This window comes from Lycium barbarum, chromosome 4 (assembly GCF_019175385.1).
Source record: "Lycium barbarum isolate Lr01 chromosome 4, ASM1917538v2, whole genome shotgun sequence".
In the NCBI taxonomy this organism is placed as follows: domain Eukaryota; kingdom Viridiplantae; phylum Streptophyta; class Magnoliopsida; order Solanales; family Solanaceae; genus Lycium; species Lycium barbarum.
The window spans coordinates 146,133,251-146,148,531 of NC_083340.1; the positions used below are offsets into that span (position 1 = coordinate 146,133,251).

At 35.0% G+C, this 15,281-nt stretch overlaps 1 protein-coding gene across 1 annotated transcript; it reads right to left on the minus strand.

Moving 5' to 3' along the window:
* Positions 1-2,254: 2,254 nt before the first annotated feature.
* On the minus strand, positions 2,255-6,012 carry LOC132638798 (cytokinin dehydrogenase 3-like). Its single transcript, XM_060355567.1, has 5 exons — positions 5,370-6,012; positions 4,490-4,617; positions 3,837-4,094; positions 3,270-3,538; positions 2,255-2,639 (listed from the first exon to the last, which is right to left on the minus strand). The coding sequence occupies exons 1-5, from the start codon at positions 5,998-6,000 to the stop codon at positions 2,348-2,350; spliced, it is 1,578 nt and encodes a 525-aa protein (XP_060211550.1). The 5' UTR covers positions 6,001-6,012; the 3' UTR covers positions 2,255-2,347.
* Positions 6,013-15,281: the final 9,269 nt, after the last annotated feature.

Consider the following 15,281-nt stretch of genomic DNA (forward strand, 5'->3'; position numbering starts at 1 on the left):
CTTAGCTATGCAGCTTTGTCAAGGGGCTCAAGAAAGGGAACCAACACTCATGGCAACCATTACAAGTTTTGAGGAAGATAATTTGCTCGAAGAAAACAAATATGGTATTTCCAAAGAGCTACCTAAATGCTTGCGTCTTAGGCGTGAGCTGAATCACAGGATTGAGTTGGAGCATGAACCGAGAAAGGGTCAAGTCATGCACCGATTACCATCACCGCCGCACACAATAGGGAGATTGAGGCTATCATTGACTACTAAGCCAGGCGGAAACAAGGGCAAAAAGGCACTGCTACGTTACTCATCTATGGGAAGGGGAAATCACTGGAGGAGGCCACATAGGAGCGATACGAAGACTTGTGGCAGTTTAAAGACAAGATTCGAGAGTTTACACAGCAGCAGTGGGCCGCGGTCGTTGTGCCATTAGGTGGGGGAGAGTGTGAGGACCCACCATGTCATCATGCCACATAGGTGCCACTTGGAACATATATTTGCCTTGTGGAATGATTACATAAGAGGAAGAGTAGATATTATGGAAAGATTCTAGGGATATAGGGAGGTTTCCCTTAGAAGACCCTAGAATTTCATGGATTTGCAAGGAAAGTCCTTAAAATACTCTAGTTGTGTAGAATAGGGGCTTATTAGTAAATATATAGGAACTTGTATAATAATTATTATTTACATATTAGTCCCTAGGTGAGTAGTATAAATAGGAGGGTCATTCATTTGTAAAATTATCAAGCAAAATCAATCAAGTCTTCTATGATAAAAAGTTTCCTTAGCAAATTTCTCTTGTCTTTCTCAATTACTATTCCCTTAGCGTTCTTGAGTGTAGTAAAGTAGGTTGACTTGGCATAGCAAGATCGTGAGCGAGTTGTCAAGTGCTACATGTGCGCTTAGTTGAAGACTAAGGACGTGACACTTACTTCTTTTTACAATTAGGATTCCTTTCCCCGCTATATTTTGCCAAGTTTACAAATTCTTTTCTACTGTTAAATTTGGAGATATTACAAAAGCAGACCCATGTTCCAGAATTAAGTACGAAAAGAATTTGGAAGTATTGATTCATAAAAATAGAAAAAAGTTTTACATTGTAATTTGTTCAATGAAATACTTTTAATGTTTTGTAATTAAAGGAGTGGTTATAACAAGATAATTTAGTCCGATCGTATTCTTTTTTTATTAATGTAAACAGATTAAAAGAATTATGATAAGAAAATAAAAATAAAGGAGGACATTCGAGGGTATTTAGGTTCTTGTATTTTACACCTTATATACTTTGTAAATATATGCAAAAAATACTTAAATAACAGTTTCAAAGGTTAAGAAAACTGATTAATACTATGTACACATAAAGGTAAGAAATAAGAAAATGAGGCATTTATGTAATTGGTTTGCGTGTAAATAAAGTACTTTCGGTAGGAAAAATAAGATAATGATCGAGCTCAGAATTTATAAGGATGGTTAACAATTATCGACTTCTGACGCCTATGTGATTACTAAGGCATTAAATTTCTTGTTATATGTTATTATCATTAGCGATACTATTTTAAAATTTATAGTAATATTACGTGACACAAAAAAAACACACACAAAAGATTGATAATCTGCATTTTTTGAAAGAAGAAAATTTATTTGGAACTTTAGTATGTGAGAAAAATTGAGGAGAGGTTTAATGGTGGGTGATTTTATAGTTTTGATAAGTTTAATCAAATGTTAGAAGTTTCAAATTTTTAGTAAAATTGATTGATTTTAACTAAATACATCATCTTTATGTGTTCAGAAAATACTAAATTCATCTAATGTGTCATTGTAATAATATTCATTTTCATCATATAAATAAATGTTTATGGTGGCTTACTACTATCGTCATTGTCGATTTAAATTTTCTCACAGAGTTATGATATTTCGATACACCCCACGAGTGGGTTTGAGTGGTTCTTAATTGATAACGGTAAAATGATTGGGAAAAAGATATGAGAATTTAAATAATTAGGATAAAAAGCGTTTTTATCTTGAATGGGAAAGATTAAGACTCATCTTCAAAAAGAGGACTTGAGTTCGAAAACGGGATTTACTTGAGTCTGGTATAGATTATGGCGGCGTCATCATTCACATAAGGTGAATCGTTAAGTATGTTTGAAGAGGGAGGTCTATGGAATCTGACTAATGGGGCTTTGCGGTTGGTTATTGATGAGTACTACTTTATAATAATTTATTCTTCTTATATATATTTTTATTCATTGACGCTATGAACACATGCAAACGCACGTACGCTAAAACTAGTACACCTAATTAAGTACATTGCCCACCACACCTATGCTTATCCTACTACATTATTGCTGAAAAACTAATTAAAAATTCTTTGTCCAGGTGATAGAATCATCTTTGGATCAAACTGATTTTTCCTTTGTTGAAAAGTGTTCCACTTTTTCCCAAAATGTTTTATCCAATCTTCCTTTGTTTTGTAATGTGGAAGATACTGCTTAATGTTGAGGCCTGCTTTGTCACAGAAGTTCAATATTTCATCATTTTGATCATCTAAAATCTTGCAGTCATCATATCCAGTAGAAGAATGCAATAGCCCCACACAGTAAAATGTCTCCTCCTCTGGTATCACTGCTGACATTCTCTCATCCCATCTGCATTTGAAGTTATACACACTGTTAGTGTAAAATAAAATAAAAATTATAGAAAGAAAAGTCGAAGCCAGAATTTAAAGCTTACTTTTAAGTTATTAGATTCTAAAGTTAGAAAATTTTATATATATATATATATTTATATAATGAATTTTTTAAGGACAAACACAAGATTTTAACCATATCTACTGAATTTTGCCGAACTCATAAGCTATATTCTACCTCACCCCTTTTTGAAAATAAGACCGCTAACCTGCAACAATAGGTAAACCTGACCTGATTGTGTAAATTATTTTAACTGACATGTATATAACTTAAAATCTATTGAAAAAATTATTAATATAAGTTTTTAATTTATACATCAACAACGTAAAGCAATTTTGTATTATCAGGTCACACGAGATTTTACAAAACAATCTTTCATAAAGAGCGGAATTTGTAATCTTGAAAATAAGAGATAAATAAATATAATTTGATAGTGTAACTTTTATTTTATACTATATGTGTATATAGACTAAACTCTATATTTAACTCATTATCTCTATATAATAAGAGAAAGGGAGGGGTGTTAGTTGTGGTTGTGGTTTGCGGGGGGGGGGGGGGGGGCGGTGGAAAGAAAGTTTTTAGGAGTACTTTTTCCTGCTTGTTGGGTAGACAAGGATGGGTCCAGTTGGCCTGTTTTTTCTGAGTATAATGTCCACAAAAACAGCAGCATTGAAATCCATGATAGATGACTTTGGCACAAACAGATTGAGCCATGGATGAGGAACATCCCACATTCCTTTTGATTGCAGCTCTAGTTCCCCTCTTCTTACTCTATTCAGAAAATCCACATAAGTGGCATCTTTCTTGAACATAAATCCAGGCAAATAGTTTAACCCTTTTACCAACTTTTTCAATTCCTGCACAAAAAGAGAAAACAAGAGTAAATCTAGTGTTTTAACATAGTAATATATATATATATATAGTAAATAACATGTTATAATCAGTTAATATACATTGATAGTATCAAAATCAATACATACTGATACTACTCCCCGACTTGTGATCTCAAACAAGACATAGATATTTGTGTGACGATATAACATCTCATTAAGGGTTAACATAGGTGAAGAGGCACAATATAATGGCCAAAATCACATTGAAGTTTAAGACTTTCTTTGTTAACTACAATTCCAATAGTAAATGCATGGTATATACCTCATCAATAGTATTAGCAGTGTGATCATCATAGTACTTGACCATTTCTAAGCAATAGATAATTCCATTTTGGGATAACAAGCTACTAATTTTGGTCTGATTGGAAGGTGAGAAAAATGAAGATCTCCAGCTATTTACGGGGCTTTGTTTCATCATTAGTGAGCCTTCAACATAGTCCAATCCATCAGTTGAAATAAGATGTTCTTGATCTTTTGTGAATTTTGAGAAATCACCATACAACATTCTCACCCATTTCACCTACAAGAAAATAAAACAAAAACCATTATGGATCTACAAAAAAATCAGATCACTTATAAAGTAATTACAGGCAAATCACTACAATAAACATAAATTCGTAAAAATGGTAATCCACTAGGGGCTGTTTAGTTACGGGGATTACGGTTTATCCCAATAAAAATTTTGGGATTAAACTTGCTTGGTATTTGGTTGTGGGTATTAGCTAAAACTTGGATAAAATTTATACCAAAATCATAAGATTATCTATATCCCATATAGAAAGTGAATTATCTTTCCTGGTTATAATTATGGGAGAGCCTTTTTTCGAACCAAACAATCGCTTACTGTGCCATCACAAATTGTGCTATCACAAATTAAACTATATTGATATATATAGTTTAAGAGTATATACTTACTCTTGTTGGTGCTTTATCCAAAACAATTCTTGCCCTGGTTATTATTCCAAACTGTCCCAAACCTCCTAAAACTGCAAAAAACAGTTCTGAATTCATGTGTTTGGAGCAAGTCACAAATTCCCCTTTACCTGAAACCAAACATGAGTTAGGTACAATCATTTAATTATGTTATCATGCAACAAAAATACTATATCTCTAATTGTGTGAATATTTGAGGAAATTATAAACTACTGTAGTTTGTTGGTCATGCACTGATATATATCAAATATAGTAACAAGTACCAACCTACCACTTCCAAATAATAAGTAAAGTTTTTTCTGACACATCTAGTAATATATGGTGAAATCTTACCTACAAGATCTTCCAGGTGGAAAAGGAGACATCACAACCTATCAAGGGATACTAGGCACATCCTTTTACATGTTAAAAGAATAAATCTACGAGTAGATCAGTATAAACTTTTTTCTAAAAGAATATTACATGGTTAGGCCCCAAACATGCATGTTTCTAGCCTTAACTAAATGTTGATAGTGACTATTTCCCCATCTTTTCTTTTGCACTTCCAATACTTTTCATTAAAATATCCAAAAGATTAAATAAAAATAGAAAGACCTTTTATGTTTATGAGACCTTTATGAAATTAAAATATATGAAAAGTATACTGAGTAATGCTGGAAAAAAGAATATTGCTTAAAATAACTCATTTATGTACTTGTATAGATTTTTTTTTAATTTTTTTTTACATTGTAAAATCAGGATAGGCGAATGAAGGATGGAAGTGAGAATTGAGACTTCCACTAGTACCACTAAGTTGTAAGCTTTGATATTCGTCGTATAATTTGTATAGAGGACAATAATGTACGTACTTAGTAAAATTTACCTGTAATAACATCCATTTCATGAATATTATTGATTTGAGGACCATGTCGGAAAGTTTGGCCACTAATTCCGGCATTAGAGAGAGTACCACCAACGGTGAGGTACAAATAATCCGTCCACGAGACGGGGGCTAGGCCATGCTCGAGGGTGGCATCAAGAACATCAATCCATAACTGCTCACCTCCAACGTCCGCATAAAACCCCAAAGAAGAATCCCTAGAAACCCTAATTCCATTATTTAAATTATTATTATTATTAGTTAAAGAATTCATTTCCACAACAACCCCATTTTGTGCCGTTGCTTGTCCCCTAATGGAATGGCCATGACCTCTAGCTGCTACATGAAAAGGGACAGAAAGTCCATAGGAAAATTGAATGAGGTCAATTATGTCATTAACACAAGAAGGATAAAGAACTGCAGCTGGGAATATTTCTTGAACAATTTTTCCAAAATCTTTGGAAGATGCTCTAATGGCATCTGAATTTGTACTAAGTTTAGATGAAATATTAAAGGATAGAATTTCATAAGGATTTGAAGGATTCGAAGGCCTTAACTTTCCTGTAATGGACATTAAACGACTGATAATGAAGAAAATAATGAGATTATAACCATGGGAGAAAAGCGTAGTCATTTTAAAATATGAGGAAATTAGAAGTAGGTGATTTTTGGTGAAGAGAAGAGAGAGTGATATGAGGGTATATATAGAGGGGAAATAATAATATTTGCATGCAAAAGAGTGGATAAAAAATTCTTGGATATAGTAGCAGTACAAGATTAGAATATCTTGAAAAAATAATACTGATTACATATGGCCATATGGGGGGTAGAAATTCCATGAAAGAGACAAAAGGACAAGACTTTTGTGATTATTGCTCTTTTGCCTTTATGTTCTAATTAAACGTCATAACTTTATCATGGAAAGAAATGATCAGCTCTTTCATGTGTTCATAGTATTGTCATTACATGATTAATCAAGATTCCCTGACTAGCCACCCACTTATGGTGTTAGTGGTGGAGCAATTATCAGTTACATTTAAGGATAATCAAACTATGAAAAAAGTAACTAGTTGAAAAGATCAAGAAAAGAATTTAACGCAGTATATATACATAAAAAGTGCCGAGAGAGGTTCTATGGAGATGCTTGGAGGCTAGAGGTGTACATGTGGCGTACATTAGGGCGATCAAGGACATGTATGATGGGGCCAAGACCAGGGTAAGGACTATGGGAGGAGACTCAGAGCACTTCCCAATGGTGATGGGGTTGCACCAGGGATCAGCTCTTAGCCCATTTTTATTCTCCTTGGTGGTCGATGGATTGACGCGGCAAATTCAGGGTGAGGTCCCATGGTGTATGTTATTTGCGGATGACATAGTCCTGATTGACGAGTCTCGCAGCAGGGTTAACGCTAAGCTGAAGGTTTGGAGACAAACTCTGGAGTCTAAAGGGTTCAAGTTGAGTAGGATCAAGACAGAGTACTTGGAGTGCAAGTTCAGTGATATAGTGCATGAGGCTGACGTGGAAGTGAAGCTTGGCACCCAGGTCATACAGAAGAAAGATAGTTTCAAGTATCTTGGGTCTATTATACAAGGAAATGGGGAGATTGATGATGACGTCACACACCGTATTTGTCACACCCCGACCTTACTAGGGTGTGATGGGCACCCGACCTTTACTTAGGGCCGAGCGAACCTTCAGACTCTTGCTGCACATAAAGTTACGTCAAACTTTTAAATCAAATCAGATAAAATACATAGTAATTTTTTTTTCTTTCTTTCTTTCTCGAAGCTTCCAAGCGAACAAATCTATAGTCATACAAAATTTAATACATAACACAGACCGACATATCGGCTGACGGAGCCGCTTACAGACTGACATACTATACCCACGACACTGTCTGCAAAGTCTCTAACATCATACAGAAACCACAACACGTATACCATACTCTGACTTGGCAGTCCTCCAGGAGCAAATGGAGTTCGCCACCACTGCTGAAATATCTTTTATAGTGTCCTTATCTCATCTGGGAGTACCTGCGCGGCATGAAACGCAACCCCCAAAGAACAGGGGGTCAGTACGGAATATGTACTGAGTATGTAAGGCATAGAATACAGAAAGCAGAACCATAATCGAAACAAACAGTACCAAGGGTAAGCATATTATCCAGATTGCCGAATCACTTACTTCTCAGACACAGATCATACAGACCAATACCGACCATACAGACCGACACAGACAGTACCGACCAATACAGATCATACAGACCGTACAAATCATACAGAGCGTAACAAAATCATACAGAGCATACAGAATGCCGACATACTAATGCCGACATACTTACTTTTCAGACACAGATCGCACATACCGATATCAGACATCAAAAGGAGTGTGGCACGTACAGAACGCACGGATAATGTCATACGTCAGACGGAGTACAGAACGTACTGAATGCTCAGATGATGTCATATATCGGACGGTATACAGAACGTACAGATTACTCAGATGATGTCATATATCGGACGGAATACAGAACATACAGATTACTCAGATGATGTCTTATATCGGACGGAATACAGAACGTACATATTACTCAGATGATGTCATATATCGGACGGAATACAGAACGTACAGATTACTCAGAATCGTATATCACACATGCGTATAACAGAACCCGGCCCTGTGATAAGGGACGCGGTAAACAGAATCATCGTATGTCAAATCCATGTATCAAATATGCATATATCAGAACCCGACCCCCCCCCTAGTGAGGGGCGCGGTAACAGAGCCCGGCCCTCTAGTACGGGACGCGGTGAACAGACAGATCATATGCCATCCTGGCCACCTCCCCATATCATCATATTATCATACCGTATAACAGAGCCCGGCCCGCCTATGAGGGACGCGGTGAACAATGCAGGGGAATGCGCACGATAACAGAACCTGGCCTGGGACGCAGTGAAAGATACATTGAGTCATGCACGAGCAGAGTCGTGAGAAACCACATGCATAGAAATCAAGACTCGACAGACCAGTGTACTTACCGATACCTGGAGGCTCGGAACAGATTTCAGGTCAATCCAGCGTAGTATGAGAAAGTTACGAGCGTTTGAAGTACAGAACGCTTTATAAGCGTTTCAGAAGCCTTTTTCGGAGAATCAGAGTCATAGTCATATCAGGCACCTTCGGATGTCCTTACGAATCATATCAAATATAAATTTTGGAACCATACTTACGTATACGAAAATTATGGACGTCTTGATACATAAACCTTTTCGAACATTTCAGAGCAGTCCGAGATCGTATACGGAAGTTAGGGACATTAAATCTTACAGAAGTTCTCGAACCAGAATAAACATATCAGAATGCTCATATCAGGATACTGATTTCGGAATTCTCATATCAGGATACTCATATCGGAATACTTATATCAGCATACTTACATCGGAATACTTATATCAAAATACTCATATCGAAATACTTATATCAAGGACTGACATCAAAATACTTATATCAAAATATTTATATCAAAATACTTAAATCGGAATACTTATATCAAAATGCGGATATCAGAATACTTATATCAAATACTTATATCAAATTACTTATATCAAAGGATGAACCAGAATCATAAACTCAGATCAAGAAGTGATTTAGAATCATAACCAGTCTCAGAATCACAGAACAGAGTTACTCCAAGGCAGCATATCACATTATACCTTACTTGGCTCTAGGACATGCCAGAGAATGAAAGGGCAAGCCTTACATACCTGTGCCACGACCAACTAGTTATGCTTATCTGTCTAGACTCGTTAATCTACATACAAAAGAATTCATCCATTCATTAGATTCATCGTCACACACTTGCCTTAGCCTTTCAAACACATTCACTCATATTCTGCCGGAATTTCGGCAGCATCTCCCCTGTAAACATACCACCCCCAAGAATCTATCTTGGCCAATTTCAATCAACAACAAATCCGGGAATTCAACCCGGCCAAACGATCAACAACAATACCAACAACATCAATAAGAGGTTCAAAACACATTCTAACATTAGTAACTCTTTTCTATACAATTCGACGATATTCCGTTTTCATTCAAATCAACCGCATACGATCGAACCAACACCCATATTCATACGTTCAAGTACTAATTTAAACCATTTAAACAAGATTCAAGAACGCCTCGGACAAACCACAAAATATTCAAACAATCCAAACAATGCACCATGGAACCCGAAATCTTCCAACTTCCATAGAAACCATCACAACACATTTCTTTCTTCAAAATTCACAATCTACACCAACAAACCACACTTTTACAACATTATTATCATAATTACAAGAAACTAGATTTGGTTCAAATTGGCTTCCAGAAACAGCCCGCAACAATTATGACACCAACTTGGATTATTAAACTCCCATTTACATCACATAATCCACAACACAACAACCAAATTACACTAAATAAAATTAGTTCTTCACTCCTACATAATGTCACATACACACGGCCAAACTTCAATATACAAACTTTCATAAATTTCATCCATTTCTACATCACATAATCCATAACAACAACAATCAAAACACTAAGAAACTTTAATTCATCATTCCTACACAACATAACCCATGCACGGCCAACACCAACCTACACGGCTACACTTCAACAATCCATATTTTCATAGTTTCCAACCATTTCTACATACCACAACATATACAAACCATGAATAACATATAAAAGGGCATGAATTCTTACCTTTCCTCTTCCACTTCTTCACTTGACTAGAATGCGGAAACGACGAAACGGATGGCCTATCTTCCGAAACAATTATACCACATTGTAGAGGACCCTTGAATTAGTAGGAATACCACAAGAAAATAATTTTAGGAGCAAAATTTCAAGGGCAAAAATTAGAGAGCTTGGCCGAAATGGCCATGGTTGTGGCTCTCCTTCTTTCTTTGTTTCCTTTTTCTTGAAAATTCTAGAATTAAAATAAAGGCCCCTTACTTATATATATATATACATATATCCTCCAAGTCATGTGAGGGGAACATGCCCCTTCTCTAGAAAACTCTTCCATTTACTTAATCTTTTTTTTTTTTGAATTGTTTTATTTGGTCAAAGAAGACCAAATGTTTTCCTTGATACACTTTAGCCCCCAAAGCAATATGGGCATATACTTATGCCACACAACCAATATGGAAATTTTATAAACTTTCAAGACTTTTGTGAAATTCTCATTTTACCCCTAGCCTTCCATAATATCACCATGGTTCTATTTTGCGAATTTCCTTTTTCGCCCTCAACCTTTCTTAATATTTCCATAATACTAATGTTGTGAATAATATTTATAACCCACTTGTTCATTGGAATACATTTGGAAAATGGTCATTCCCTTAACTTCGTTACGGGTACCTTGGAATATCCGAACGTATAAAATACGGGATATCACAATATTGGTGCAGGGTGGATGAAATAGAGGCTTGCCTCCGGAGTGTTGTGTGACAAGAAGGTGCCACCGAAACTTAAAGGCAAGTTCTACAAAGTGGTGGTTAGATTTATGTTGTATGGGGCGGAGTGTTGGCCAGTCAAAAAATCTCATGTACAGAAGATGAAAGTGGCGGAAATGAGAATGCTGCGATGGATGTGTGGGCATACTAGGAGCGATAGGATTAGGAATGAAGTCATTCGAGACAAGGTTGGAATAGCCTCAGTGGAAGACAAGATGCGGGAAGCGAGACTGAGATGGTTTGGGCATGTGATGCGCAGAGATGCAAATGCCCCAGTGAGGAGGTGCAAGAGGTTGGCCAACGACGATTTCAGAAGAGGTAGAGGTAGGCCGAAGAAGTATTGGAGGGAAGTGATTAGACAGGACATGGTGCATTTCCTGCTTACCGAGGACATGACCTTAGATAGAAGGGTATGGAGGACTCATATTAGGGTAGAAGGCTAGTAGGTAGTCGTGCTTATCCTTTCTTAAGAGTAGTTATATTGCTCTATAGTTTCTTGTCTCTTGATTTCTACGAGTATCTGTTGGTTTATAATGGCTTATTTACTTTCATTGTTTTCATTTTCATAATTGCTTTGATTTGTTTGCCCGTATCTGACCTTTCTTATGCTTTTTCTTGAGTCGAGGATCTTCTGGAAACAACCTCCCTACATAAGGTGGGGGTAAGGTTTGCGTACACTCCACCCTCCCCAGACCCCACGTTGTGGGATTCACTGGGTATGTTGTTGTTGTTGTTGTTGTTGTATATATACATAAAAAAATCTATCTACGCAGTATATATAATTTTTCAGCAAAAGTGTATCAATTAACACCCTTGGATATTAATTTAACCTATCTACATAGTATATGCACCGGATTATACTAATTTACCATCATAAAGTGCGTACTAGTTACTTATAATATAGTGCTAAGAGTTGTATGTGAAAATATATATTATTTATTCATTAAATTGGTGTAAATACAAAATGTGTGTGGAGTGAGTTTATACATTGTGCATGCAGGCACGCTAGACAAGTCCCGAATGCACACAATTTCTAATTACAAATACATAACAATTTATAATAAGTAATCAGTAATCTAAAAGATAAGGCATGGTAAAATTTCACTATTGGTGTACAAATTTTATTATATTGTCAGCAGTGTTTTGAAAGACAGTTTCAGGACTCGCTCCGGGGCGGGGCATTGGCAAAATGCCCCGAGGCTCACGTGCAGGGCTTAGTTCTTGTGAGGCTTACGTCCTAAGCGCCCGACTGTACGCCCTAAACATGCCTAACGCTCAGGGCTCGCGTAACAATTCTTACACAAATTATATGTTAAATTTCTTCATTAAAATCGTTGACCCTCATAATTTTTTAACAAATGAATGATACTTAATAGTTTTTCATCTATAGAAATAAGAAGATTGGGTGTAACTCAAATAACAAGTGGTAATATTGCATATTTACTATTTGAGAATATCGTGAGGGTGAATATCACTTAATATTTCTTTTAAAAATACAAAGCCGAATTGTACATTTTCACTTGTCATTGGTCTTTTGTTCTATGTATCAAAATTATCATATTTTATTATTTCTCTATTTGAAAGTAATTTTATTTTTATTCATGAAGGAGTTACGTTTTAATTATAATAAGGATAGAGTTTATTGGTTATTTCTTATAGGGAGATAAAATGAATAGCATGATAGTAATATTGTTTTAAGAAATATAATGTGGTTTTTTCTTTGTTTGAACGTTAAGATGTTAGAGTTGATTTGCATTTCATAATAGCTTTTATTTCATTTTATTGTTTATACTTGTAAAATTATGTTATATATAATTACAACTTGTAAGTGGCATATAATTGATTGCTTTGATTAGTTTTTTGTGAGGATCAAGCATGCACGCGCGCGCAAACACACACATGTAAAACGCCCCGCCTTACGCCCAACCTTTCAAAACACTGGCCAGTAGTGGCGGCGTACACAAAATTTTGCGCCATTAGTATCAACTTATTAATTAGACTAATACATATGTGTTTATTTATGCAAATAGTGTCACTTATTATCACATTTCGACTAGTATATATGCTTAGGTATGAGATTTTTTTTATTTTTTTTGCTAGTTAACCGCGTAGCAGCCTTTCAGTATTATACTTATGTTGACTATAAGAGTCTCGAGTTTACTTGGTCTTTGTTTTCAATATTAAGGAACAATATGGTCATAATTAGGTATGCACTTATGATAAGTAATTTCTAAAACTATCAATTCAATATCTTATGCAATCTTGTCGAATCTTTGATTTAATTGGAGGAGCAATTAAATAGACATTTTACATTTGAAAAAAAAAAAAATCTGCAAATTAACAGTTGACACAGAGAAGGGAAATGTACTGGAAAGTTGAAGGAAACACATCAACATGATTTTTCTTCTTCATTTTCTAAGATCTTGTTGGTAGATATCCGATTTGAGGTTACATATGAATGTGAAAAGTCAATTCCAAGTTTAATTAGCTCGAATCGTCATGTCCATTTCAATATAGATTTCATCACTTTAACTGATCGTATCTTTTACTTTCCTTTTGAGTATCTATTTTCATGTGCATGCATTAATGTTCTGGATTAACACTATTTGGGGTGTTTTTGTTTGTGACAAGTTATGTTGGTATTATTAGTTATACTGGTTAATTATCCTGATATTATTTCTTGTTGACTGTTTGATTTGTTGTATTAAAATTATCATGCATTCCAAAGTTAATTAATAATCAAACAAGGGATAAGACAATGCTAATTTTTTATCTCAAAACTATTTTTACCTGCCCAACATACCAAACGAACCCTAGTAGAACAAACTCATAGTAACACCAAATGTAGTCTTGCACAAGAGTTGTAGCAAGCAAATAGAAGTGAACAGTTAGTCCAATTACTTATTAGGCTGGAATTTTGAAGTGTCGTGTTTAAGATCCCATTAGTAGATCCGGGGGCAAATCCACGGCACCAGTTCATTTAAACGTCAGTATTTTCGGCACGTAACATAAATTTATGTATATAAAATTACTAAATTGCAAAAAATAGTATATTTAATTTCTTAATTTTAAAAATACAATAAATTCGATGCTATAACTTTGAAAGTTTAATTCCACAGAGGTCATCTAGTTATTAAATTTGGGATTGCATTTATCCACTATTTGGTTATCGATTATAGTTAACACCGGTATAAATTATCTATTCCATTATAGGAGATGGAATTATAATCTCAGGATTATATAATCTTGAGATAACCTATTATTTTGAACCAAACAACCTCATAGAACTTAAATCATGTATCCACCTCTGAGTAGATCGAGACCAATAATTCACTGTGTAATTTACTTGTAGTTTTCCCTATATTAGTTCGTATATGTATGTAGGAGCCGTTTGGACATGGTTTGAAATCATGTTTGGACATGCAATTTAGATATCTGAAGTTATATTTTCTCTTATAGACAAAAAAACCACACAAGTTGTGAAAACTATCAAAACATTCTCAATTCTTATACAATCTTGCCAAATGAGCAAGTCATAGTTCATAACAAAATTAATACACTACTAGAAGGCCTTTCTAAAAAAATACAACACCAATTGATCAAATTTTAGTTCAATGAAAACGAAAATTTAACATGAATAGTAATGAGGTTGGTAGGCATAAATAAAGGTTGGTGGGAGTAATTGTTAAAGATATCTACCAATTTATGAGTCTTTTTTTACAAAATATAAACGTATGGGTCACATTTTTTATTTAAATTTTTTGAAACCATGATTTGAAACTCCAAATCATGCCTTTTCGGATGATTTGGAGTTTCAAACCATGGTTTGAAATCATGAGATAAAATGCATATCCAAAAACTGGTTTCATCTCATGGTTTCAAACCATGATTTCAAACCGCATAAACGCCTACGTAGTATTGTCCATGGTACATGAATAACGAGCAATGCCATAGTACGTAGTTCACACTTACATGCCTCTATCTGTCAGAAGTGAATCCAAATAAGATCCTAACATTGCGAATATGGTCTCAAGTTATATAAGTCCAGAGTCATTTAAGACTAGTTAGTCAAGCATCTAAGAATAAAGGTTAAAAATTTAAATTTGATGAGTTTAATATTTAAGGTTTTTAGTGTCGAACTCAACATACATTTGGAGTTCCTGATTTCAAATAAGTTATTTGTTAAAATTTCCGTAATTTATAAATATTTATTTATCTTTGTGTCGAAAATATTGGAATCAGTTGAACTCATCGTTCTCGAATTTGGTTGGTTCTGGCATATTTTCACATCCTTGTTCACCGTCTTGGCTGAAAATATTAATTGCGATGAGTTTCCCAACAACCAAGTTAGAGAAAAACTGAAAGAAACAAAAGAAGAAGAAGAAAACATAATTCCGTGTGATA

Bases quoted from the DNA above. Each gene is read 5' to 3' on its own strand.
- LOC132638798 (XM_060355567.1), bottom strand. From the start codon at position 6,000: ATGACTACGCTTTTCTCCCATGGTTATAATCTCATTATTTTCTTCATT. The intron at 4,095-4,489 runs GTAAGTATATAC...ATTTTCTTGTAG, and splicing joins TGGATAAAGCACCAACAAGA to GTGAAATGGGTGAGAATGTT. The intron at 3,539-3,836 runs GTATATACCATG...CTTTTTGTGCAG, and splicing joins CTGCTAATACTATTGATGAG to GAATTGAAAAAGTTGGTAAA.